The sequence below is a fragment of the Thalassophryne amazonica genome, chromosome 1, assembly GCF_902500255.1.
Source record: "Thalassophryne amazonica chromosome 1, fThaAma1.1, whole genome shotgun sequence".
Classification (NCBI taxonomy): Eukaryota; Metazoa; Chordata; class Actinopteri; order Batrachoidiformes; family Batrachoididae; genus Thalassophryne; species Thalassophryne amazonica.
Window position 1 is genome coordinate 6,079,877 of NC_047103.1, and position 27,683 is coordinate 6,107,559.

The 27,683-nt window shown below is 43.7% G+C and overlaps 1 protein-coding gene across 5 annotated transcripts in view; it reads left to right on the forward strand.

The window, feature by feature from the left end:
• The window catches only part of nebl (nebulette), a 219,615-nt gene that overhangs the window by 171,252 nt on the left and 20,680 nt on the right, over positions 1 to 27,683 (forward strand). For 3 of the 5 annotated variants that reach the window (XM_034189279.1, XM_034189348.1, XM_034189412.1), the window contains 5 exons: positions 4,229 to 4,339; positions 11,505 to 11,606; positions 15,958 to 16,062; positions 16,208 to 16,321; positions 25,616 to 25,720. The exons of the other annotated variants lie outside the window; for them this stretch is intronic. In XM_034189279.1, the coding sequence (XP_034045170.1) occupies positions 4,229 to 4,339; positions 11,505 to 11,606; positions 15,958 to 16,062; positions 16,208 to 16,321; positions 25,616 to 25,720 (537 nt within the window). The remainder of the gene's footprint in view (positions 1 to 4,228; positions 4,340 to 11,504; positions 11,607 to 15,957; positions 16,063 to 16,207; positions 16,322 to 25,615; positions 25,721 to 27,683) is intronic. 5 annotated transcript variants of the gene reach the window in all.

The window sequence follows — 27,683 nt, forward strand, 5'->3', positions numbered from 1 at the left end:
CGTCATACTTGGCCAGCCATTCTCACTATGTTTTGTACAGTAACACTACCTCTAACCTTAGTGACATGAAATTTGGGGTTCCTTGGGGTCTGTCTTAGGCCCCCTGCTTTTCTCCCTTTATATAGCACCCCTTGGGCACATATTGCGGCGTTTTGGGATTACCTTTCACTGCTATGCAGATGATACTCAGTTATATATGCCGATAACTGCTGGTAATCTCGTTCACATAAAATCCTTAGAAGATTGCCTTGCAGCAGTGAGAAGTTGGATGTCTAGAAACTTCCTACTTTTAAACTCTGATAAGACTGAAATTATGGTTCTTGGTCCAGTGAGACATCGGCATCAATTTGACCAGTTAACATTCAGCCTAGGCTTGTGTGTCATACATCACACTGACAAAGTGAGGAACCTTGGGGTAATTTTTGATCATTCGTTGTCCTTTGGCCTCCATATTAGAAATATTACTAGGACTGCTTTCTTCCACCTGCGAAATATAGCGAAGATTCATCCCATCCCATCTATGGCTGATGCTGAGACCCTGATCCATGCATTTATCTCTTCTAGATTGGACTACTGCAGTGTTCTATTTTCTGGTTTATGCCAGTCTAGCATTAGGGGTCTCCAATTGGTTCAAAATGCTGCAGCCACACTTTTGACACGAAGCAGAAAGTTCGACCACATTATACCTATTTTGGCATCTCTTCACTGGCTTCCTGTCCCAGTGAGATCAGATTTTAAGGTTCTGCTACTAACCTATAAAATTATTCATGGACTGGCACCTCCCTACCTCGCTGACCTAATTAAACCTTACGTACCGGCCCGGGCTTTACGTTCTCAGGGTGCAGGACTACTTTGTGTCCCTAAGGTGAATAAGAAGTCTGCGGGTCACAGAGCTTTCTCTTATTGTGCCCCTGTTCTGTGGAATGGTCTCCCTGTGTCAATAAACAATCAGATTCTGTGGAGATTTTCAAGTCCAGACTTAAGACGCACTTATGGCTAGAATACTGGTACAGTTTTGTTTTACGCTTTTTACTCTTTTAATTAATTTATTAGTAATTGGAGTGGGCTGCGGCCTCAACTTCACCTAAATTCTGGGTCTTTTAGTGAAGTTTAGGGCTAGCGGCCGGCGATCACCTTAGTATTTCTTCTGTTTTTCTTGTTGATTAATGCTGGCAAATTATACAGTATTTTTTGTCTTTCTGATTCCTGATTCTGTTTTTTCTCTGTTTAAGGTGCAGCTCCATCCAGAGATGGGAGTTGTATTCGTGTTGACGACCCTCCTGTCCTGTGCACCAACAGCAATTCTTGTATATTCGTCTGTGAATTGTTCTGTGAATTATTTCTGTAATTTATGTCTGTATCATGGCAGAGGGTCACCCCTTTGAGTCTGGTCTGCTTGAGGTTTCTTCCTCAGAGGGAGTTTATCCTTACCACTGTTGCTCTGGGGGTTGGTAAGGTTAGAGCTTACCTGTGTGAAGCGCCTTAAGGCAACTCTGTTGTGATTTGGTGCTATATAAATGAAAATAAATTGAAATTGAAATTGAAAATTGAACCAAATAAACATATCCCCCCCCCAAAACAGTCCTATTTTAGATGAAAAATTATTGCATTTCCTCTCAAGATTCTCATTTGTCTGGTTTCTTGGTCATATGGAGTCTTGGGCTGAAACACTGTGGTGTGTCTGCGGCAGTGGTGGGCACAGATAACCAAAAAAATTAACTTCGATAACAGATAATCAGATAACTGAAAAGTTATCTTTGATAAAGATGAAACAATAAACCACCCAAAAAGTTATCGGAAGTTACAGATCACCGATAAATTCTAATATTATCTCTGGCACATTTACAACTACTAGTAAAACAAATTTAATACCTTCTAATAATATTAAAAATAACAGACAAACAATAAGACCATACTTTTTTCTTTCAACATTCCACTCCTGCTGGAAGCTGTTGTTTATTACAGCCCTCCCAGTGCAGTGGTACTCTGAGAGCAGCTGTAAAACTAGCCATATATCAATTATAAAGTTCCGGTCATGCGGAGGTCTTGAAAAATAAAGTCATATTGACTTATGGTTTTGATTTATAAATAACATTAATACAGATAGAATAACTCCATTAATGCCAATTCTGTCATTTGTACAAAGTTAAAATATAACATATATCTTTTAATGTTGAATAATGCACTAATTCTGGGGTTTTGTAACAAAGAGACAGATCACAAAGGATTCTGGGTAAAGGTGCCTGCTAAACACTGATTGGTTCAGTCATTCATTATGTAAACCAACACGTTAATGTGACGTCTGTTGTGTACTGGTGTTTAAATGTGCTTTTGTAAAATATTCCATTTTTTTACTTGTAAAAACAGGCATTTTTTACGGAGCTCTGGAAGTGTCATCGCAAATTTTTTTGCATGTTTTTTTTTTGCATTCTTTTTTTTTTTCATTTTTTTGCATTCTCTCTTTACAACATTCATTTGATGTAAAACATACTTTACACTGTGAGAGATGTTTTTTCATGCAGGACTTTTTTGGACCAAGTTTCAGGTTAATCGTGCGTCCTGCATCGTGTAGTGTTCATGGAGTGTCAAGCTGCGGTCAACATCTGACGACCACCTCCTGATCGCTGATCGTATGGTCGAATGAGAATCAAACCTGTTTGATATATTATTGTGGTTGGCCGTCGTGAGGTTATCCTGCTGCTGAAAGCTACAAGCAGCATCCAACCGTTCACACTGTACCTGTGCAAACACTGCAGAGCTGTCTTGTAATAATGTTATTATTATTATTATTATTATTATGCAGTTGTTTTGTTTTTAAACTTCATTTGTAAAAAAAAGCCATTTGCAAAGCAAAAATTTGATTTGACAATCATCTTTCTTTCTTTAATATTTATTTAATTCATTTAAAAGAAAAAAACAGAAAAAACTGAAATAAAGCATCACAATCACCAGAATGAAAAGGAGCAGAGAGAAGAACAAGTCTTATATCTGACATAACCGGGGTCAAAATAAATAGAACACTGCCATCTACTGGTTCCCAGACACTGCCATGAACACTACTGGCCAGTAGATGCTAGATGGCAGTTGAGGCTTTCACAACAAATTCTAGATAATCCCTGTCTGTTCACATTTAAAATGCGTGGAATTTAACAAATGCAATTAAAAAATCAATGTCTATAAACGCAGAGAATATATACAAGAGAGTTTTAGGCACTAGAGTTTAATGCTGTTGTCCTTGGAGCCTGAACAGAGTGTCTGAAATGCATTTATCCTGTCGTGACGTACTGAGATTACATATATCCTACCCACAATGCACTGCGGGGCAGAGCGTGTGCTCACAAAACCTTACAAAGTAACACATTACTTTAAAACTAAAACATATATCTGATATTTTACTTTATACAACTTCAGACATGACAGTCATTTTAAATAACTTGTCCAAAATTAGTTTGGTTAAAATTTGAACCATAAGTTAAAGATGTATGCGTCTGGATGACTTGGGTCATATTGCCAGCATACCGGTATGGTATTAAAGGAAATTTTTTTTTGGGGGGGGGGGGGGTGTTTTCCTTTTGTTTGTACAGGATTGAGATGCTTTTTGTACAAGTTCTCTTCTGTTTGCAAAGGTTATAACTGTGCGTCTGATACAAAACTTTTAACAGGTGGGTGCTGAACTAATTTTAAAAATGCTTGTCGCTGTTTAGTTTTGTTTATCGGTTTAAACGTTATCGGACAAAAATTCATCTTGGAAGATAATTACTCCGATGATGGTCTTTAAAGTTATCTTAAAAGATAATCCAATAATGAAAACGTTATCTTTGATAATTATCTGTTATCGGATTATCGGAACTGTGCCCACCATTGGTCTGTGGTCATCCTGCTGTGAAGTGCAGGATTCCAGAAATTGTGTGTGCACGTGAGTGAGGAATGCGCAGTGCAGGGATGAAATTCAACTGAATTTGCATTGTTTATTTTAATGTAGATTATGCTGCAAGATGTCTTTTTAAAACTACATTAAAGTTCCTTGTAACCTGCAATTTTGCTAATGTTGATTCCCCTTAATTCCATATCTTCCCATTAATATCCATGGAAGGTTTAGATGTTGGGAAAATTCCTGGAATTTTGCATTCCTTCTTCTCATCATTTGTAAAATTTTATGAGTTTAATGTTTTATTTGCATCTGTTCTTCTTGTGCTCACAGCGCCTGTTCTCCTCTTCCTCTCTGCAGAAGCTGTACAAGGAGAAGTACAACCAGGAGAAGGGGAGGTCCTCTTACATCACCATGACAACGCTGCCGGAGGTGGAGCACGCCATGGAGGTCCACAAACACCAGAGCGATGTGTGTAAACATAAACAATACACAACTACAATTAAAAAAAGGCTTCATCTGCACCCTGAAAACCAAAACCCCATCTGAACTCTGAACCCTAAGACACCTGCACCAGTTTTGTTTGTTTGTTTGATTGGTTGCAGAATAACTGAGAAAGTACTGAACTGATTTTCCTTTAACTTTCTGAAAAGGCTTAATCTGATTTGGAATAAATTTAATTGGATCCTGAGGCGGGTCTGGATTCAGGGCGGTTGCAGGGATTTCAGATGGTTTACAGCACACGTAGACTGATGTGCACGTCTTCAGATGAAAAAGAATTCATCAGATTTTAGTGCTTTCAGTTCATTAATCCAAATATATTCTCCTGGGAGAGACTGTGAACAGAAACATGGCCGCTATGCATCGCCACGTCTTAGCGGCGCCGTTGTTGAGAAAGTGTAACGACACGGACCCACAACAGGGGGCGTAAATGAACGGACAATAGATGAGCCAAAATACAACACTTTACTGTTGTGAAATGTGCACAACGAGAATACAGACAAACACAGAATTTGGGTTACAATCAAAATGTACAAGGTGTCAGATCTGGTACTGCTGGCAGGAAGCAGAGAACAGATATGAGTGTGTGGAAACACACCCAGTAAACAGTCAGCTGGAACAATAGTTTCTGTTACAGTGGGAAAGACACCTCCACCTCAAGTACACAGTTTATGCAGAGTCTGTATTCCTACTTATTGAAGTTCGGAGTGAGGAGTGAAGTGCGTCACTCCTCCACCATCCGTGAACCCAGCCTCCAGCTGAAAGTAGCGAGCAAGACACCTGCAAACAGTTCAACAAACACGAAACAAGTAACGTGCATCAGCACAACAACGGCTGAGAATTTACCTCGTAGGTAGACGATATCTCGGCGACGAGGTGGAGATGTCGTCCGGGTTTTGTAGGGTGGTTGACGACCTGGTGATTGGTGACAGCTATCATAGTTGATGAGTAACAGCTGTCACCCTCGGCTGTTCTTGTGAGGCGGCAGCGCCCTCTCGTGCCTGAAACCCGCGCTTCAGGCAGGGCGCCCTTTGGTAGTGGGCCAGCAGTGCCTCCTCTTCAGCGGCCCACACAACAGGACCCCCCCCTCAACGGGCACCTCCTGGCGCCCAACCAGGCTTGTCGGGATGGCGGTGGTAGAAATCGGCCAGGAGGGCCGGGTCCAGGATGAAGCTCCTCTTCATCCAGAAGCGTTCTTCAGGTCCATATCCCTCCCAGTCCACCAAGTACTGGAAACCCCGGCCCTTCCGGCGGACGTCCAGGAGCCGACGCACAGTCCAAGCTGGGTCTCCGTCGATGATCCAGGCAGGAGGCGGCGCCAGTCCGGGAGCACAGAGAGGTGAGGTGTGATATGGTTTAACTCTGGAAACATGAAAAACTGGGTGGATCCGCAGTGAAGCTGGGAGCTGGAGCTTCACTGCGGCAGGACTGAGGACTTTAAGGATCTTGAACAGTCCAATGTATCTGTCCTTGAGTTTTGGCAAGTCCACTTGCAGAGGAATGTCTTTCGTGGATAGCCATACCCCCTGCCCGGGCTGGTATGCAGGGGCCGGGGAACGCCGGTGGTCTGCATGGGCTTTAGCCCTCATCCGGGCTTTCAACAGGGCAGAACGGGCGGTGCATCACACCCGACGGCATCTCCGCAGGTGGGCCTGGACCGAGGGCACACGACCTCTCCCTCCACCACGGGAAACAATGGGGGCTGGTACCCCAGACACACCTCAAACGGGGAGAGGCCGGTGGCAGAGGACACCTGGCTGTTATGCCCGTACTCGATCCAGGCCAGATGTTCACTCCAGGCCGTCGGGTGTGCGGACGTCACACAGCGTAGGGTTTGTTCCAGTTCTTGGTTGGCCCGTTCTGCCTGTCAGTTGGTCTGCGGGTGATACCCGGACGAGAGGCTCACGGTGGCCCCCAGTTCTTGGCAGAAACTCCTTCAGACTTGAGAGGAGAACTGGGGACCACGATCGGAGACGATGTCAGTAGGTATCCCATGCAGACGCACGATGTGGTGGACCAGGAGGTCTGCTGTCTCCTGGGCCGTAGGGAGCTTCGGGAGGGCCACGAAGTGGGCCGCCTTGGAGAACCGGTCCACTATGGTGAGGATGGTAGTCATGCCCTGGGATGGCGGGAGGCCCGTGACGAAGTCCAGGCCGATGTGGGACCAGGGGCGATGGGGCACAGGTAATGGCTGGAGGAGTCCCTGTGCCCGGTGATGGTCAGCTTTACCCCTGGCGCAGGTGGTACAAGCCTGGACATAGTCCCAGACGTCGGCTTCCATGGACGCCCACCAGAAGCGCTGCCGGACCACTGCCACGGTCCTTCGCACCCCCGGATGACAGGAGAGCTTGGAACCGTGACAGAAGTCCAGGACTGCAGCTCTGGCTTCTGGTGGGACGTAAAGTTTGTTCCTTGGGCCCGTCCCTGGGTCCGGGTTCCATGCCAGGGCCTCCCGGACGGTCTTCTCCACGTCCCAGGTGAGGGTGGCCACGATAGTGGACTCGGGAATGATGGATTCCGGCGGATCCGACAGCGCTGTTTTGACTTCGACTTCGTGAACGCGGGACAGGGCATCCGATCTTTGGTTCTTGGTCCCGGGGAGGTAGGTGATCCGGAAGTCAAAACGCCCGAAGAACAATGACCAGCGGGCTTGCCTGGGGTTCAGCCACTTGGTGGTCCTGATATACTCCAGGTTCTGGTGGTCCGTGAAAACCGTAAATGGTACCGCGGCTCCCTCTAACAGATGTCTCCACTCCTCAAGAGCCTCCTTCACCGCAAGGAGTTCCCGATTGCCCACGTAATAGTTCCGGTCAGCCGGAGTCAACCTGCGTGAAAAATAGGCACAAGGATGGAGAATCTGATCGGACTCCCCGCTCTGGGACAGCACGGCTCCTATCCCTGAGTCTGAGGCATCCACTTCAACCACAAACTGGCGGCTAGGATCGGGCTGCACCAGAACTGGTGCAGTCGAAAACCGGCGTTTCAACTCCCTAAACACGGCCTCGCACCGATCCGACCAGGTAAATGGTACTTTGGGGGAGGTCAGAGTGGTCAGGGGGCTAACTACCTGACTATAGCCCTTAATGAACCTCCTGTAGAAATTTGCAAAGCCGAGGAACTGTTGCAGTTTCCTGCGGCTTGTAGGTTGGGGCCAATCTCTCACCGCCGCAACCTTGGCCGGATCAGGGGCGACGGAGTTGGAGGAGATTATAAACCCCAGGAAGGACAAAGAAGTGTGGTGGAACTCGCACTTCTCGCCCTTCACAAACAGCCACTGTAGGACCTGACGTACATGCTGGACATGGGTCTCAGGATCCGGGGAAAAGATGAGAATATCGTCCAGATATACGAAGACGAATCAGTGCAGGAAGTCCCGCAAGATGTCATTCACCAAGGCTTGAAACGTCGCAGGGGCGTTGGTGAGGCCGAACGGCATGACCAGGTACTCAAAGTGACCTAATGGGGTGTTGAATGACGTCTTCCACTCGTCTCCCTTCCGGATCCGAACCAGGTGGTACGCATTCTTAAGATTGAGTTTCATGAATATTTGGGCTCCATGCAGGGGTGTGAACACCGAATCTAACAGGGGTAGAGGGTATCGGTTGCGAACCGTAATCTTGTTCAGTCCCCTGTAGTCAATGCATGGACAGAGGCCGCCGTCTTTCTTACCTACAAAAAAGAAACCTGCACCCATCGGGGAGGTGGAGTTCCGGATCAGCCCGGCAGCTAACGAGTCACAGATGTAGGTCTCCATTGATTCGCGCTCTGGGCATGAGAGATTGTACAGCCTGCTGGACGGGTACTCAACGCCCGGGATCAAATCAATGGCGCAATCATACGGACGGTGCGGGGGAAGAGTGAGTGCCAGATCTTTGCTGAAGACGTCAGCAAGATCGTGGTACTCCTCGGGCACCACCGTCAGATTGGGGGGGACTTTAGCCTCCTCATTAGTCGTCACACCGGGGGGAACCGAGGATCCTAAACACTCCCGGTGGCAGGTTTTGCTCCACTGAGCCACAACCCCAGACGGCCAATCAATCCAGGGATTGTGTTTAATCATCCACGGGAAGCCCAAAATCACGCGGGAGGTAGAAGGAGTCACATAAAACGCAATCTCCTCCCGATGATTCCCAGACACTACCAGAGTTACTGGCAGTGTCTTGTGTGTGATTAAAGGGAGAAGGGTGCCATCTAGTGCCCGCACCTTCAATGGTGAAGGGAGCGCCACTAGAGGGAGCCCTACTTCCCTTGCCCATCTGCTGTCCAGCAGATTCCCTTCTGACCCTGTGTCCACCAGTGCTGGGGCCTGAAGGGTTAGATCCCCACTCAGGATCGTAACTGGGAGACGTGCAGATATGCGTGTATGTCCCACGTGAATGTTATGACCCACCCTTAGCCCAGTCTCTAAAGGCGAGTGTTGTCGTTTTGGCCGTTTGGGGCAGTTTTTCTGTATATGCTCTTTTGAGCTGCATATAAAACACTCCCCGCAGGCCAGCCTCCTCATTCTGTCATCTGATCTCCTTTTGGCCCTGCTCGTCTCCCTATCAACGTCAGCAGGGGGAGCTGTTGCCACACGGAGCGCTGAGGCTGTGGAGCGTGGGGAGGGCGGAACCTTTTCGGACCCGGAAGGGAGAGGGACGGCGCGTGCCCGGCCACGTCCTTCATCTCGCTCCCGACGGCGTTGTTCTAACCAATTGTCTAATCGTATAACTAGATCAATAAGCCCGTCCAAATCCCGCGGCTCGTACTTAGCCACCAGATGCTCCTTTAGGACCAGAGACAGTCCGTTTACAAAGGCGGCGCGGAGTGCAGCAGTATTCCAGCCAGACCTCGCAGCCACGATGCGGAAGTCGACTGCATACTCGGCTGCACTCCGACGCCCCGTCTCATAGACAGCAGCACCGTTGAAGCGGTCTCGCCTCTATGTGGGTGATCGAACACCAGTCTGAACTCCCTCACAAACTCAGTATACACCGTTAGGAGCCGTGAATTCTGCTCCCAAACCGCCGTAGCCCAGGCGCGTGCCTCACCTCGAAGCAAATTAATCACATAAGCCACCCGGCTTAAGTCCGACGCGTACATGATGGGACGCTGTGCAAAGACAAGTGAACACCGCATTAAGAAGTCTGCACACGTCTCTACTCAACCTCCGTACGGTTCCGGGGGACTTATGTATGCTTCAGGGACGGTGGGGGGGGTTCGTTGAACGACCACTGGAATGTCTATATTCGGCACCAGGACAGCAGGAGGAGGAGCTGCAGCCGCGCCCTGTGCGCGCGCTTCCACCTCCGCGGTGAGAGCCTCCATCCTACGGTTGAGTATATTGCTCTGCTCGGTCACTACGTCCATCCGAGCAGTGAAGGCGGTTAAGATGCGCTGCAACTCACCTAACACGCCTCCTGCTGGCGCCTGTGCACCCTGCTCTTCCATTGGTTGTTCAACAGATGGTTGACGCCCCTCGGAATCCATGACGTTGGCCGAGATATCCTGTTGAGAAAGTGTAACGACACGGATCCACAACAGGGGGCGTAAATGAACGGACAATAGATGAGCCAAAATACAACACTTTACTGTTGTGAAATGTGCACAACGAGAATACAGACAAACACAGAATTTGGGTTACAATCAAAATGTACAAGGTGACGTGTGGGCAGGCTCGAGGGTAGGAGACGTCTGTCCCGAGAAGAACCGGATCCCACACGATTTCCACTGCCACCGAACCTGAAGGATACTGGCGCCGCCAAGTCCTGAGTCCCCAGGTGGTCACCGTCTCCGACTGTCGGATCTGGTACTGCTGGCAGGAAGCAGAGAACACATATGAGTGTGTGGAAACACACCCAGTAAACAGTCAGCTGGAACAATAGTTTCTGTTACGGTGGGAAAGACACCTCCACCTCAAGTACACAGTTTATGCAGAGTCTGTATTCCTACTTATTGAAGTTCGGAGTGAGGAGTGACGTGCGTCACTCCTCCACCATCCGCGAACCCAGCCTCCAGCTGAAAGTAGCGAGCAAGACACCTGCAAACAGTTCAACGAACACGAAAACAAGTAACGTGCGTCAGCACAACAACGGCTGAGAATTTACCTCGTAGGTAGATGATATCTCGGCAACGAGGTGGAGATGTCATCCGGCTTTTGTAGGGTGGTTGACGACCTGGTGATTGGTGACAGCTGTCATAGTTGATGAGTGACAGCTGTCACCCCCGGCTGTTCTTGTGAGGCGGCAGCGCCCTCTCGTGCCTGAAGCCCGCACTTCAGGCAGGGCGCCCTTTGGTAGTGGGCCAGCAGTACCTCCTCTTCAGCGGCCCACACAACAGCCGTTGCTGTTAAGTAACATTTCTTTTTTGACTAAAATTGAAGACGGGCAGGTTTAGTACTGATGTGCAGGTTTAGTACTGATGACTGTGCACAGGATGTGCACTGCTTCTACTGCAGGACTGCTTTCTTTATTTTCCACGCCGGGATCAGTGCAGGAATCTGTTTGGAAGCCTTCAGTGTCTTCCTGCATGTAAGAGGAGTCTGTAGAAGCCCAAATGCTCAGAAGAGTTAGATATTTCTGGTAAAATGTTTGAAAAATTTACACGTACCACATTCTCCAGAATATAAGTCACAGCTGTCAAAAAAATGCATTGTGAAGAGGAAACAGTATGTGGAATTCTCTTTGTAAAACAGCATTTCCTTAGAAATGAGTTTCACAATGAGGAAGCCCTCAGTTTGTGGTGTGTGCCTTAAGGACGGCTCAATTCCAAAAATAAGCAAGATGGACAAATAAACGTTGTAGTGTACTTTTGTTATTGGCATGTTTTTTTAATTGTTGGAGTTTGGTTTAGGAAAAACCCTCTATAAATATTTATTATTATTATTATTAATGACATTTTGGATTTTCTGATGCATAAATCGTCCCAGAGATTAAGTCACAGAACCTCCCAAACTATTCAAAAACAGTGACTTATACTCCAGAAAATGCAGTATCTATAATGCAGTTGGTAGTGCATCTAACAGCCACTAGCAGACAGTAGGGGGTTATTGTTCAGTCTTTCACGGTCTGAGTGAGGTCAGTGTGGCTGCGTGTGCCATTCTGAATGTTTTACATATTTATCAGCATTGTGTAAAAACTGAGAATCGTGTGTGCAGGTGAGCTACAGAAAAGGTAAAGAGGAGCTTCATCACTACAATGCTGTGGCAGACAGGCCTGACATCATCAACGCCACCAACACCACCAAACTGGCCAGTGATGTGAGTCTGTGTGCAAAGAACATGTAACTGCATCCCATCATGCAATGCTGGTCTGCAGCTGATGTCTGAATAATCAGGTCATTAATTATAGAAACTGTAGTGAAATGTTTGAACACGCTGATCTGAGCTGTAATCAGCAGGAAGCCTGCAGGAGAAACCAGCAGGATGAGATCACAACAAGACATCCGATTACGTTTGACTCAAATTCTGTCATCACAAAATTTTTCAAGACATTTATCTGATTTCAGCTCTTTGTAAGTCCACAAAGAATCAGAAATGTGTTTGTGAAAGTGAAACTAACCAACTCTGGGTTTTTACCGAGTTTGTTTTGTTACTTTATGAACCAGCAGTGACGTGAGACAGATGTCTGTCCGCTCAGAAACCCAATCCCAGACGTCAACGCTGGCCTTCAGCGTTCAATTTATTCATTTTATATAGCGCCAAATCACAACAGAGCCATCTCAAGGCACTTCACACAAAACAATGCAGAAAACAAAATAAAATGAATTAAAATACTTTTTAAAAAAGCACAGTAAAAAAGTAAAAAGCATAGAAACATACTATACCAGTATGCTAGCCATATGAAAGGGAAAATAAGTGCGTCTTAAGTCTGGACTTGATAGTCTCCACAGAATCTGAATGTTTTATTGATGCAGGGAGATCATTCCACAGAACAGGGGCATGATAAGAGAAAGCTCTTTGACCTGCAGACTTTTTATTCACCCTAGGGACACAAAGTAGTCCTGCACCCTGAGAACGCAAAGCCCAGGCCGGTACGTAAGGTTTAATTAGGTCAACTAAGTAGGGAGGTGCCAGTCTATGAACAATTTTACAGACTAGTAGCAGAACCTTAAAATCTGATCTCACTGGGACAGGAAGCCAGTGAAGAGACGCCAAAATGGGTGTAATGTGGTCAAACTTTCTGCTTCCTGTCAAAAGTCTAGCTGCAGAATTTTGAACCAGTTGGAGAGCCCTAATGCTGGACTGCGGTAAAGCTGAAATAGAACATTGCAGTAGTCCAGTCTAGAAGAGACAACACATGGCAGGCCCGGATCCAGACCGGTTTGGTTTTTTTTACGCTTCGTTCATCATCGGTAAAAAAGAAATCTCTAATAATCCCAAATAGTGCCGAACGTGTCCCCGCGGTGAACACAGCTTTTGATTTGTCCCACAATGCACCACGCAGGTGTACACAGAAAAATTCAAACCCGGATCAAACAAACATAGCGTCAGTCCAGTCGAGTCGATGATTATGGCATCCAGGAAAAAAGTTGTGCAAGGAATATTGGGCGCTTATTTCAGCAAGAAACGGTGAGTGGTTTATAGTTTTCAGACAATAGTGTGTTTGAAAGGCATTCTATGATGACAGAAATTACATTTTCGGTCATTTTCCGACCATACATGTCAACCTATACGGATTGTCCGTAAATTATACAGATTTTTCCGAGTTTCAGAGTCATACAGACGTACAAATAAAGTCGGATATTCAGGGTTTGGTCTGCAGCGGGTCTGTAATCAACCGTTTCTGCAGCGCAACTCCACTTTGAAGCATGAACCATTGAAGCAATTCTTCGATCCACTAGCTCGTTGGTTCTTTGATTTGCTGCTCTTCATAAACGGCAAGTCCACTTCTTAACCCCTCTCAAACCCACTAAAATACCGTGAGTCACTTTTGTGTGGATTAAAGTCACTAACTGGGACTCTTGTTTTGTTGCAGTCAAGAAACGAGAATCGTCCTCCGTTCCGTTGGCACAGCTCCAAACGCTCCATGGCTCTCTGCTGAGACAGAGTCCGGTCAAAATGAATAACTTCAAAATGAATTGCCGTTTTAAATAAAATTACACCTCTTACAAACGTAATACAGACAAGAAATTACAATCAACTAACTAACAACCTTGGAGAGCTGTTGCACCAAGTGGACTGACATGAATCATGGCTCCAACACGAGAGATGTCAATTGAAACAAAGGAGAGGATTATCAAACTCTTAAAAGAGAGTAAATCATCACGCAGTGTTGCAAAAGATGTTGGTTGTTCACAGTCAGCTGTGTCTAAACTCTGGACCAAATACAAACAACATGGGAAGGTTGTTAAAGGCAAACATACTGGTAGACCAAGGAAGACAAAGCATCAAGACAGAAAACTTAAAGCAATATGTCTCAAAAATTGAAAAATGTACAACAAAACAAATGAGGAACGAATGGGAGGAAACTGGAGTCAACGTCTGTGACCGAACTGTAAGAAACCGCCTAAAGGAAATGGGATTTACATACAGAAAAGCTAAACGAAAGGCATCATTAACACCTAAACAGAAAAAAACAAGGTTACAATGGGCTAAGGAAAAGCAATCGTGGACTGTGGATGACTGGATGAAAGTCATATTCAGTGATGAATCTCAAATCTGCATTGGGCAAGGTGATGATGCTGGAACTTTTGTTTGGTGCCGTTCCAATGAGATTTATAAAGATGACTGCCTGAAGAGAACATGTAAATTTCCACAGTCATTGATGATATGGTGCTGCATGTCAGGTAAAGGCACTGGGGAGATGGCTGTCATTACATCATCAATAAATGCACAAGTTTATGTTGATATTTTGGACAATTGAAAGGATGTTTGGGGATGATGAAATCATTTTTCAAGATGATAATGCATCTTGCCATAGAGCAAAAACTGCAAAAACATTCCTTGCAAAAAGACACATAGGGTCAATGTCATGGCATAGGGTCAATGTCAATGAGCAGATCTGATTTGATGCAGGTGTTAATTTGGGGGATGAAAATTTACAGGGTGATTCCATAATTTTTTCCTCAGAATTGAGTGATTCCATATTTTTTTCCTCTGCTTGGTCTAAAAAAGTAACCGTTACTGACTGCCACAATCTTTTTTTCTTGATTTCTTATAGTGTTTCTTAAAGCCAGAAAGTTGCCATTTGAAATGACTTTAGTTTTGTGTCATGTCTGTGATCTGCTTTTTTTCTACAAAATTAAACAACTGAATGAACATCCTCTGAGGCCGGTGATTCCATAATTTTTGCCAGGGGTTGTATTTATACAAATAAGAAGTGTTCACTATGGTCCATGAAGTATAATAAATATATTAAAAGAAGTGTGACAGTGTATGTTGCACACGAATAAAAGAATGAAGATTAGTGAATAACAAGACGTGTACAATTTTTATTTTATCATTGGGCAAAAATGTATCTGCCAGATTTTCACTCTGGATCCAGCCCTGCATGGATCAGGGTTTCAGCATCAGCCATAGACAGGATGGGACGAATCTTCACTATATTTCAGAGGTGGAAGAAAGCAGTCCTCGTAATATCTCTAATGTGGAGGTCAAAGGACAACGTAGGATCAAAATCTCAGCATCAGCCATAGGCAGTGTTCTGTTTAACCATCTCTGAACTTTTCTCTGATGTTTGTGTGTGTGTGTGTGTGTGTGAGATATATTAATATGTGATTTTTTTTTTTTGTCTTTGTACATTAGACATTTTATTGTGTTTTTTGCTATAAACTGCAATTTAAAAGTTTATAACGTTAATAATTATCAGTTACACATTTCTGGATTGTTTCTATTAAGCGGGAAACATTCAGGCATGTTTTTGATTATTTTGATTGTTTATTAGCTGATAATTGAAAAATTCTTTCTTTCTTTCTTTCTTTCTTTCATCATTTTATTTTATTTTTTCTTTCTTCCTTGTTTCTGTCTATTTTTTATTGTTTGTGCCGTATTGCCTTATTTGTTTTTTACTTATACAACTCAGCAGTTCTTTACTGTCTTTCAAAATAAAACCATGTCACTGAAGTGTATATTTATGTATTGTATATAAGTGTATATAAGTGTATTTATGTATATAAGTGTATATCTGAAATGATTCAACCATCAAACATTGATTTTTTTTTAAATGACAGATGTCAGCATATTTTGGGAAACAGAGTATCTCTATATTTTATGTCACATGTTCCAGAACAACCCACCTGAAAACAACATTTATCAAATATCAAGTTTTAGCATGCAGAGCTTAGAGCCTATGACCTGCTGTAATGACATTTTCTGCACTTGAACCTGATCAGGTCTGCATCTGGACCATAGTTAGTCTGCAATCTGGACTGACCATCAGTAATCCAACTGGAGGAACAGCACACCGTTTATTAATATTAATCGACCTGCACTCGCTTCTGAAGGTTCAGGTTGATGGATTTAAGTGATGCTGTTTCTTAAAGCCAGCAGAAGTCTGCGCTCTAATGAGTGCCGGTGTGTGTGTGTGTGTGTGTGTGTGTGTGTGTGTGTGTGTGTGTGTGTGTGTGTGTGTGTGTGTGTGTGTGTGTTCATTCGTTTGTTCTGGACCCAGGTGGCCTACAAGAGTAACACCAAGCAGCTGCTTTACACCGATGGTTCCGTTCTGGTCCGCACCGATATCCAACACGCCAAAGACGTTTCGAAACTGGCCAGTCAGGTAACACTCTGACTCCGTTTAACCAGCATGCATTGCACAGTTGTTCTTGAAATATTCAGGATTAACCCCTCACAGACAAACTTATGGAGTAATTCTGTTAAATGTATTGACCTCACGTTGACCTCTGTCCATCTGACTGCTGCAGGTGAAGTATAAGGAGAACTTTAACAGGGACCTAAAAGGCCAGAAGCCACGTTACAACGCACTGGACTGTCTGTCCTTCAAACATACGCGAGCTGCTGCTGCTCTGGCCAGTCAGGTAGACACAACCTTTCCAGAACTAAGTACACGTGCACACAGCTGTTTTTGAAAACGGGGGTTTTCTGCCTTTCTGTGGACAAAAACATCCATGTCCATGTGGACAGGACCTAAATGTTTCATCTCTCTTGGCAGCGCCGCTGATCACAGAGCGTTTAGTGCGCTCGCACCAAAAAAACAGAAGACCCCCCCCTTCCCCCCAGTTCAAGTCTGCCTTCATCCTCATTCTGCTTTTATTCATTGTCTTACTAATTACAATGATTTTATACTGTAAAATTTAGAGTATGTTCTGCAAAGGTAAATACATTTTTTACTTATTCTTGCAACCACAGCTGGCATTTTTCCTGTTAAAATTATGACAGTTTCAGTTTTTTTTTTTGTAACAATGTGCATTTTTCTTGTGTTTCTTTTTGTCTATAATTTCTCACCCGTCAGTCAGGTGCTATTATTGAAGCATTAACTGACAGCTTTGGATGAAGTGGGAAACTGAATTTCGGTAGTTGAAGAAGTAATTTGCATAAAAGGTGACAATTCTCCCTACCACACATAGGACAAATTCACCCAGAATGCACTGCTTAGTCAACTTTTTTTTTATCAGCCCAATCTCCAGTCCCATGGCATTTTGACTTTATATATATATACAAGGTCTATTAGAAAAGTATCCGACCTTATTATTTTTTTCAAAAACCATATGGATTTGAATCACGTGTGATTACATCAGACATGCTTGAACCCTCGTGGGCATGCGAGAGTTTTTTCACGCCTGTCGGTTACGTCATTCGCCTGTGGGCAGTCTTTGAGTGAGGAGTCGCCCACCCTCTCGTCGTTTTTTCATTGTTTAGGAATGGCTCAGAGACTGCTGCTTTGTTTGATCAAAATTTTTTCAAAGCTGTAAGGCACAGCTGAGTGGACACCATTCGATAAATTCAGCTGGTTTTCGGTAAAATTTTAACAGCTGATGAGAGATTTTGGTCTGTAAGTGTCGCCATAAGGACGGCCCACGGCGCCTGATGGCGATCTGCGCTTCGAGGCGGCAGCATCTCACCGTTTCAAGTTGAAAACTTCCACATTTCAGGCTCTGTTGACCCAGTAAGTCGTCAGAGAACAGAGAATGAAAGAACGTGCGGGCAGAGTCGCATGTCGGGCCGGACCTGACCGCGGGGGGTCGCGACAGGAAAAACACCTCCGTTGGAAACCTTAACGGGCAAGTTGGAACATGCCCAAGCTGTTAAACAATATCTCATTTACTCACTTCTTGAAAGCCATCAAAAGCCGCCTGAATTTTACAAATGGTTTTCAACACGGAGATGTTTTTCCTGTCGCGGCGCACACAGATTCGCCGAGTCATCACGGAAACGACTCGGCTAATTTGCGCACACGTCTTTCATTACAAAATGTCCTTAAACAGTGGAATGTCCGCATAAAGTCCTCATGCCAGCCTCTTCTGAACCTTCTCGGTTCTCTCACGACGTCCTGGGTGAATTAAGCCTTAAATTAGGATGTTTTCAGGTCGAAACAGGCCGACGACGGCACCTGGAAGCGCTGCGTGACGTCCCACTCCGTGGGAAGTCCTTACACCGACAGAAACACCCCATAATCTCTCATCAGCCGTTAAACTTTTAACCGAAAACCAGCTTAATTTCTCGAATAGTGTCCACTCGGATATTCCTCACAGGTCCAGAAAAAATTTTGATAAAGCAAAGCGCGCCGTCTCGAGCAGCATGTGAAACAAAGGAATTCAGCCGAGAGGGCGGGACCACATCTCACTCAAGGCCTGCCCACAGGGAAATGACGTCACCGACACGCGTGAAAAAACTCACGCATGCGCATGAGGGTTCAAGCATGATTGGTGTAATCACACGTCATTCAAATCCATATAGTTAAAAAAAAAATAAAAGGGTCGGTTTATTGTCTAATAGACCTCATATATATATATATATATATATATATATATATATATATATATATATATATATGTATATATATATATATGTATATATGTATATATATATATATATGTATATATGTATATATATATATATATGTATATATGTATATATATATATATATATGTATGTATTATTCTGGGTCTCAGATGGTGCTGCAGAATTTGTCATCCATTCAAATTCCTTCCCACCAGCATCGCTACATGGTGATTGGTTTAAACTGCCGTATAGGCCCCTGTAGTCGGTGCGGACCAAGGTAGCTTAGCCGCCGTTAGTTCCCCCCTGGCAGATCCCGTGCAGTCGGGAAAGCAGGCTGACTGGGTGACTGTGAGGAGGAAGCGTAGCCCTAAACAGAAGCCCCGTGTACACCGTCAACCCGTTCACATCTCTAACCGTTTTTCCCCACTCGACGATACACTCGCCGAGGATCAAACTCTGGTTATTGGCGACTCTGTTTTGAGAAATGTGAAGTTAGCGACACCAGCAACCATTGTCAATTGTCTTCCGGGGGCCAGAGCAGGCGACATCGAAGGACATTTGAAATTGCTGGCTAAGGCTAAGCGTAAATTTGGTAAGATTGTAATTCACGTCGGCAGTAATGACACTCGGTTACGCCAATCGGAGGTCACTAAAATTAACATTAAATCGGTGTGTAACTTTGCAAAAACAATGTCGGACTCTGTTGTTTTCTCTGGGCCCCTCCCCAATCAGACCGGGAGTGACATGTTTAGCCGCATGTTCTCCTTGAATTGCTGGCTGTCTGAGTGGTGTCCAAAAAATGAGGTGGGCTTCATTGATAATTGGCAAAGCTTCTGGGGTAAACCTGGTCTTGTTAGGAGAGACGGCATCCATCCCACTTTAGAGGGAGCAGCTCTCATTTCTAGAAATCTGGCCAATTTTTTTGGATCCTCCAAACTGTGACTGTCTAGCGTTGGGACCAGGAGGCAGAGCTGTGGTCTTACACACCTCTCTGCAGCTTCTCTCCCCCTGCCATCCCCTCATTACCCCATCCCCGTAGAGACGGTGCCTGCTCCCAGACCACCAATAACCAGCAAAAATCTATTTAAGTATAAAAATTCAAAAAGAAAAAATAATATAGCACCTTCAACTGCACCACAGACTAAAACAGTTAAATGTGGTCTATTAAACATTAGGTCTCTCTCTTCTAAGTCCCTGTTAGTAAATGATATAATAACTGATCAACATATTGATTTATTCTGCCTTACAGAAACCTGGTTACAGCAGGATGAATATGTTAGTTTAAATGAGTCAACACCCCCGAGTCACACTAACTGCCAGAATGCTCGTAGCACGGGCCGAGGCAGAGGATTAGCAGCAATCTTCCATTCCTGTTGAGAAGGTGTCGTAGCACGGACCCACAACAGGGGGCGCAAAGGAACGGACAATGAATAAGCCAATAAGTAACAATTTAATGTTGTGACAACACACAACTAAACACACAAGATTTGTAAAGTCAATTAACACCAGGTGACGTGTGGGCAGGCTCGAAGATAGAAGACCCCCGACGAGAGATGAGCAGCGTCCCACACGGCTTCCACCACCAACGGATTAGCAGCAATCTTCCATTCCAGCCTATTAATTAATCAAAAACCTAGACAGAGCTTTAATTCATTTGAAAGCTTGTCTCTTAGTCTTGTCCATCCAAATTGGAAGTCCCAAAAACCAGTTTTATTTGTTATTATCTATCGTCCACCTGGTCGTTACTGTGAGTTTCTCTGTGAATTTTCAGACCTTTTGTCTGACTTAGTGCTTAGCTCAGATAAGATAATTATAGTGGGCGATTTTAACATCCACACAGATGCTGAGAATGACAGCCTCAACACTGCATTTAATCTATTATTAGACTCTATCGGCTTTGCTCAAAAAGTAAATGAGTCCACCCACCACTTTAATCATATCTTAGATCTTGTTCTGACTTATGGTATGGAAATAGAAGACTTAACAGTATTCCCTGAAAACTCCCTTCTGTCTGATCATTTTTTAATAACATTTACATTTACTCTGATGGACTACCCTGCAGTGGGGAATAATTTTCATTACACTAGAAGTCTTTCAGAAAGCGCTGTAACTAGGTTTAAGGATATGATTCCTTCTTTATGTTCTCTAATGTCATATACCAACACAGAGCAGAGTAGCTACCTAAACTCTGTAAGGGAGTTAGAGTATCTCGTCAATAGTTTTACATCCTCATTGAAGACAACTTTGGATGCTGTAGCTCCTCTGAAAAAGAGAGCTTTAAATCAGAAGTGTCTGACTCCGTGGTATAACTCACAAACTCGTAGCTTAAAGCAGATAACCCGTAAGTTGGAGAGGAAATGGCGTCTCACTAATTTAGAAGATCTTCACTTAGCCTGGAAAAAGAGTTTGTTGCTCTATAAAAAAGCCCTCCGTAAAGCTAGGACATCTTTCTACTCATCACTAATTGAAGAAAATAAGAACAACCCCAGGTTTCTTTTCAGCACTGTAGCCAGGCTGACAAAGAGTCAGAGCTCTATTGAGCTGAGTATTCCATTAACTTTAACTAGTAATGACTTCATGACTTTCTTTGCTAACAAAATTTTGACTATTAGAGAAAAATTACTCATAACCATCCCAAAGATGTATCGTTATCTTTGGCTGCTTTCAGTGATGCCGGTATTTGGTTAGACTCTTTCTCTCCGATTGTTCTGTCTGAGTTATTTTCATTAGTTACTTCATCCAAACCATCAACATGTTTATTAGACCCCATTCCTGCCAGGCTGCTCAAGGAAGTCCTACCATTATTTAATGCTTCAATCTTAAATATGATCAATCTATCTTTGTTAGTTGGTTATGTACCACAGCTTTTAAGGTGGCAGTAATTAAACCATTACTTAAAAAGCCATCACTTGACCCAGCTATCTTAGCTAATTATAGGCCAATCTCCAACCTTCCTTTTCTCTCAAAGATTCTTGAGAGGGTAGTTGTAAAACAGCTAACTGATCACCTGCAGAGGAATGGTCTATTTGAAGAGTTTCAGTCAGGTTTTAGAATTCATCATAGTACAGAAACAGCATTAGTGAAGGTTACAAATGATCTTCTTATGGCTTCGGACAGTGGACTTATCTCTGTGCTTGTTCTGTTGGACCTCAGTGCTGCTTTTGATACTGTTGACCATAAAATTTTATTACAGAGATTAGAGCATGTCATAGGTATTAAGGGCACTGCGCTGCGGTGGTTTGAATCATATTTGTCTAATAGATTACAGTTTGTTCATGTAAATGGGGAATCTTCTTCACAGACTAAAGTTAATTATGGAGTTCCACAAGGTTCTGTGCTAGGACCAATTTTATTCACTTTATACATGCTTCCCTTAGGCAGTATTATTAGACGGTATTGCTTAAATTTTCATTGTTACGCAGATGATACCCAGCTTTATCTATCCATGAAGCCAGAGGATACACACCAATTAGCTAAACTGCAGGATTGTCTTACCGACATAAAGACATGGATGACCTCTAATTTCCTGCTTTTAAACTCAGATAAAACTGAAGTTATTGTACTGCCTTTTTGCATTTACGCAATATCTCTAAATCAGAAAGGTCTTGTCTCAGAGTGATGCTGAAAAACTAATTCATGCATTTATTTCCTCTAGGCTGGACTATTGTAATTCATTATTATCAGGTTGTCCTAAAAGTTCCCTAAAAAGCCTTCAGTTGGTTCAGAATGCTGCAGCTAGAGTACTGACGGGGACTAGCAGGAGAGAGCATATCTCACCCGTGTTGGCCTCTCTTCATTGGCTTCCTGTTAATTCTAGAATAGAATTTAAAATTCTTCTTCTTACTTATAAGGTTTTGAATAATCAGGTCCCATCTTATCTTAGGGACCTCGTAGTACCATATTACCCCATTAGAGCGCTTCGCTCTCAGACTGCAGGCTTACTTATAGTTCCTAGGGTTTGTAAGAGTAGAATGGGAGGCAGAGCCTTCAGCTTTCAGGCTCCTCTCCTGTGGAACCAGCTCCCAATTCAAATCAGGGAGACAGACACCCTCTCTACTTTTAAGATTAAGCTTAAAACTTTCCTTTTCGCTAAGGCTTATAGTTAGGGCTGGATCGGGTGACCCTGGACCATCCCTTGGTTATGTTGCTTTAGACGTAGACTGTGGGGGGGTTCCCATGATGCACTGTTTCTTTCTCTTTTTGCTCCGTATGCATCACTCTGCATTTAATCATTAGTGATCGATCTCTGCTCCCCTCCACAGCATGTCTTTTTCCTGGTTCTCTCCCTCAGCCCCAACCAGTCCCAGCAGAAGACTGCCCCTCCCTGAGCCTGGTTCTGCTGGAGGTTTCTTCCTGTTAAAAGGGAGTTTTTCCTTCCCACTGTGGCCAAGTGCTTGCTCATAGGGGGTCGTTTTGACCGTTGGGGTTTTTCATAATTATTGTATGGCCTTGCCTTACAATATGGAGCGCCTTGGGACAACTGTTTGTTGTGATTTGGCGCTATATAAGAAAAAAGTTGAGTTGAGTTGAGTATACAACATTGACACAAAGCTTCATGGGAAGCGACATAAAATTCTCGGCCAGTTGGAACTATAAATTGCTGAAACTCAGGTGCGATTTTCACAGCAACTGCATCAAATTAAAGCTGCAAAGATCAATATATAAATTTAGCACTTTGTAATCTGTGCAAAACAATTAGGTTTACTGAGTCCTCAATGATATGCTACGAGGCTAAAAGATACAAGGGGGGGGGACATGCAGTGGACTAATCGTGACTCCACGATACCACAAGTATCATCAGGGAGAGACGAGGTCGGAGCATCGACGTCACACGACGACACTGAATCCTTATCAATGTCATCATCACCGTCAAACTTTAGTCCGCACGGACTCATCCAAAAGAGATTTTTATCACAAAACAAAAATACTACAAGGACGGACAGATCATCCATTCAGGAGTTAAAAAATCCAACTGGATTTAAACAAGTCCACGTTTATCAATGAGCTCAGCAACACAATGAAGCTTCTCACAGTTTGGACGAACATCAAAGCCATTAGGTGATGAAGTCGGAACATTTTCTTTCTCTTTTTGTTCCCTTTGTTTCTAAAAAAAACAAGCTGCATCTGCATTTGAGTTTAAATTTAACAGCACTCGATGGTTTTACGTGGTGAGATTTTGATCAAACTATAATTATAATTTATGCTGTGAACATTTCACTGCTTTGCCTGCGTGGATCCGAAATTCAGTCTGATGTGTGGGCGTAACCATGACAACCTTTGTGAAGCAGTTGGAGAGGAATTGTGGGGTGAAAGTCTGAGCAGCTGAAGAGGTTTCACACACACACACACACACACACACACACACACACACACACACACACACACACACACACACACACACACACACACACACACACACACACACACACACACACACACACAGATCTGACCATGTGTTGTTGTTGCCACACAACCACAGAAAAGAGCCGTTCCCACTTCACAGTGTTGCGTAACACTTTGTTGTGCTGAACGCTGCCTGGTGGTCAGGAACGCGACACGTTCTGTGACTGAATGACTGATTTTCTGCAGGACGGGTCTGAATGCAGGTTGGGGGGGGGTCTCTGAAAGAGTTGCATAAGTGCCTCAATCTGGAAGCTGTTTTGACTCCAAACAAGGAGGCAGAATGTGTGGAAAACATCTAGAAATGTAGAATTTAATTTTTATATTTGACCTGTGCAGATAAATGAGGTGTGAGTTTAAAGTTTTAGAGCTGAATGAGCTTCATCTCTCTTCATTACGTCTCAGGAATCATACGCGTCACTTCCAGTCCTGCTGACTTTCACTTTGGCCATTTCTTTTTTTTTTAATTATCTTTTTATTTGGAGAGGTAAATATCCATCACATACATTTTTACATACTTAATCACTCAAGAACACAGAAATCAATGGATTCAGAGAGTTTAAATAATTTGTCCATATTGCCCTCCTGAGACTTTTTTTTTTTGGATCATTAATTATTCCAGTTATAAACAATCTCAAAAGAAAACAGAACAGGGAAGTGCCCCCCCCGCCCCCCCCCAACAATCAAAACATCACAAAATGGTAAGAGGGTTGATTCACTCAAAGCGTTGATACTGCTAAATGAAATCAGCTCTAATTGGTTTCATGTACTTGGTCCATTTGATCCAGATCCTATTAAATTTTTCTTTCTGAACTTTGAGGGAAAGTGATATCTTCTCCATGGCATAAATCTCATAAACAATTTCAATCCACTCCTCATTGGTGGCTGGTTCTACTTTTAACTATTTCCTTGTGATGGATTTCTTGCAGCCTGCCAATAGTTTATCCAGCAGTGTTTTTTTGTCTCTGATGTCCCATGTTTCAAATAATAAATCACCCAAATACATAATTTCACATTTAAATTGAAAATATACACCAAATCACTTTGGCCATTTCTAATGAAATGCTGCCATCTGGTGGATTTTCTGCATGAGTACAACTGAATGAAAATTAGGTTCTTCTGAGATTCTCATTTCTCTGATGCAGGAGGCAGAAAAGAAGCGTGTTTGTTGCCGTCTGCAGCTGCTCCGCTCACAGACAGCTGTAATGGAATTTTTTGTCATTGCATTGACAATAAAAATCCTCAGGTTTAGCACTGATCACATACTGCCACACAGGAACACAGTATCAGAAGTACTTTTTGGGGGAACCGTCTGCATCATATATGCAGAAAACAGAAATACACAAAACCCCAAGAGCCCCTCCTGCACCACTTGTTGGTGGCGTTTTTCACTTATTTCTGCAGTGACCTTCATGTCTCTGGGTTGTTGGCATTTAGGATTTAAAGACATCCTGAACGGCAGATCAGGTGGAGGAGGTGATGGCTTGTAACCCCAGGCTGTGAAGGCAGGTGAAAGCTGCAGCAGGTCCTTAGATCCCGGTCGTCTGGGATTTCCCAGCCATCAGACCAGAATGAGGATCTTTCGAGGACCATGTATCTATCTGTGTGAAGTGACTTTCTGATGGTGGAAAACTCACCCACAGGCTACCGCATTTTGCATGTGTGTCCAGTTTCCCTGGACATGATCCAGAATGGAGGTGCCTCAGTACCAGTTAGTGAGGGACAAGGACACGCCCACCTTTCCACCTGACTGTGGTTGCCATCCAGGACCCAGTGACGCACAGCACCAGTCCTTGTTCTTTGACCTGAAGCGATCTAAGAAAAGCTGATGAAGTCTGAAGTCCTGACTGTATAATAAGGATAAATGTGTGACTGTGTTACCAAACAGACCTCTGTCAGAGCAGAGCGTGGGGCTGTCTGATGGTCATCACTGAGCCTGTGATGTAATTTTGACTCTTTCTTTGTTTCAGGTGAAGTATAAGATCAACCAGAACCAGAAACCTGAAGGGTCTTCAGACATGCCAAACCTGCTGCAGCTGGAGCACGTCCTGCATGCCAGCAAGCTTCAGAGCAACGTACGACACCCACACACACGCTCCAGGGAGCAGACACCGAGATCCAACGGCTAAAGAACCTCCAACACAATCAGTGATTCTGAGACATTTCTGAAAATGACTGAATTCATCTCAGCAACTTATTTTTTGTCTCACTTACTGGCTGGAATGTCATAAAAATTCAATTTCAATTTAATTTTCATTTATATAGCGCCAAATCACAACAGAGTTGCCTCAAAGCACTTCACACAGGTAAGGTCTAACCTTACCAACCCCTAGAGCAACAGTGGTAAGGAAAAACTCCCTCTGAGGAAGAAACCTCAAGCAGACCAGACTCAAAGGGGTGACCCTCTGCTTGGGCCATGATACAGACATAAATTACAGAACAATTCACAGAACAATTCACGGACGACTATACAAGAAATGCTATTGGCGCACAGGACAGGAGGATCACCAACACGAATACAACTCCCTCTCTGGATGGAGCTGCACCTTAAACAGAGAAAAAACAGAATCAGGCATCAGAAAGACAAGAAATACTGTATAATTTGTCAGCATTAATCAACAAGAAAAACAGAGAAATACTAAGGTGATCGCTGGCCACTAGCCCTAAACTTCACTAAAAGACCCAGAATTTAGGTAAAGTTGAGGCCGCAGCCCACTTCAATTACTAATAAATGAATTAAAAGAGTAAAAAGCGTAAAACAAAACTGTACCAGTATGCTAGCCATATGAAAGGGAAAATAAGTGTGTCTTAAGTCTGGACTTGAAAATCTCCACAGAATCTGATTGTTTTATTGATGCAGGGAGATCATTCCACAGAACGGGCACGATAAGAGAAAGCTCTGTGACCCGCAGACTTCTTATTCACCTTAGGGACACAAAGTAGTCCTGCACCCTGAGAACGTAAAGCGGTACGTAAGGTTTAATTAGGTCAGCTAGGTAGGGAGGTGCCAGTCCATGAATAATTTTATAGGTTAGTAGCAGAACCTTAAAATCTGATCTCACAGGGACAGGAAGCCAGTGAAGAGACGCCAAAATGGGTGTAATGTGGTCGAACTTTCTCAGAAGTAAAAGAACTTTCTTCTGAAGGAACATGTTATGTGTGTTTACTCAGGTTGAAACAGCTCATGAAAACCATCAGTTGACTTGTCAGATACCACGAGTCACTGACTTATGCTCATAACCACTAAAGTTCAACTCTAAGCAATGAAACTATCAAATTCTTGTTATTTAAAGACCAAAACTACCAAATTGCAAATGCAACAAGAGAACGTGGTGTTAAACCTCTGGTCTGTGCAAACACGATGTTGATGATGCTGTTGGACGTCATGCCAGAGATCTGAGGTCTGGACTCTGTTGGTTCCTGCTCGATCTCTGTCCTGGGTCCAGCAGTCCGTGATAGTTCACTCCACCTGACTTCTTACCAAATGTGTTGGAACAGAAGCTCATCCGCTTTGAAAGTTGAACTGTGTTTGGAAAATGTGAACCGTTTTGTTTCCACCTGTTTAGAGCAAACAAACATCTTTGAACTTGCCTCTGCTCAAGATCATAGTACCAGCAGACTGGTCGACAATTAGAACATAGGCAACTAGTGTAGTACTAACGAGTCACGGTCAACTATTACAACTAGTCGTCCCAACCCCAGTGTTTACTGGAGATTGATATACCTGTATTTTCTGGAGTATATAAGTCATGTATTTATTATTTATTTTTACTTGTTTGGGAGGTCTTGCAACTTATACTTCACTTATATACTGAAAAATCACATATTTGTTTTTAATAATAATACAAGTAATAATAATTATAATGACTATTTATATAAGACTTTCCAAGGAATCAAATCACTAAACCCAAATGAACAGGTGCAGTTTAAACTCCAATGAGACTTACATGTGGATATTTTTTCTAATAGACGATTTATAACACGGACGAGTTATACTCCAGAAAATACAGCAGATGCATCTTTTGAAGTGTCCTGGCG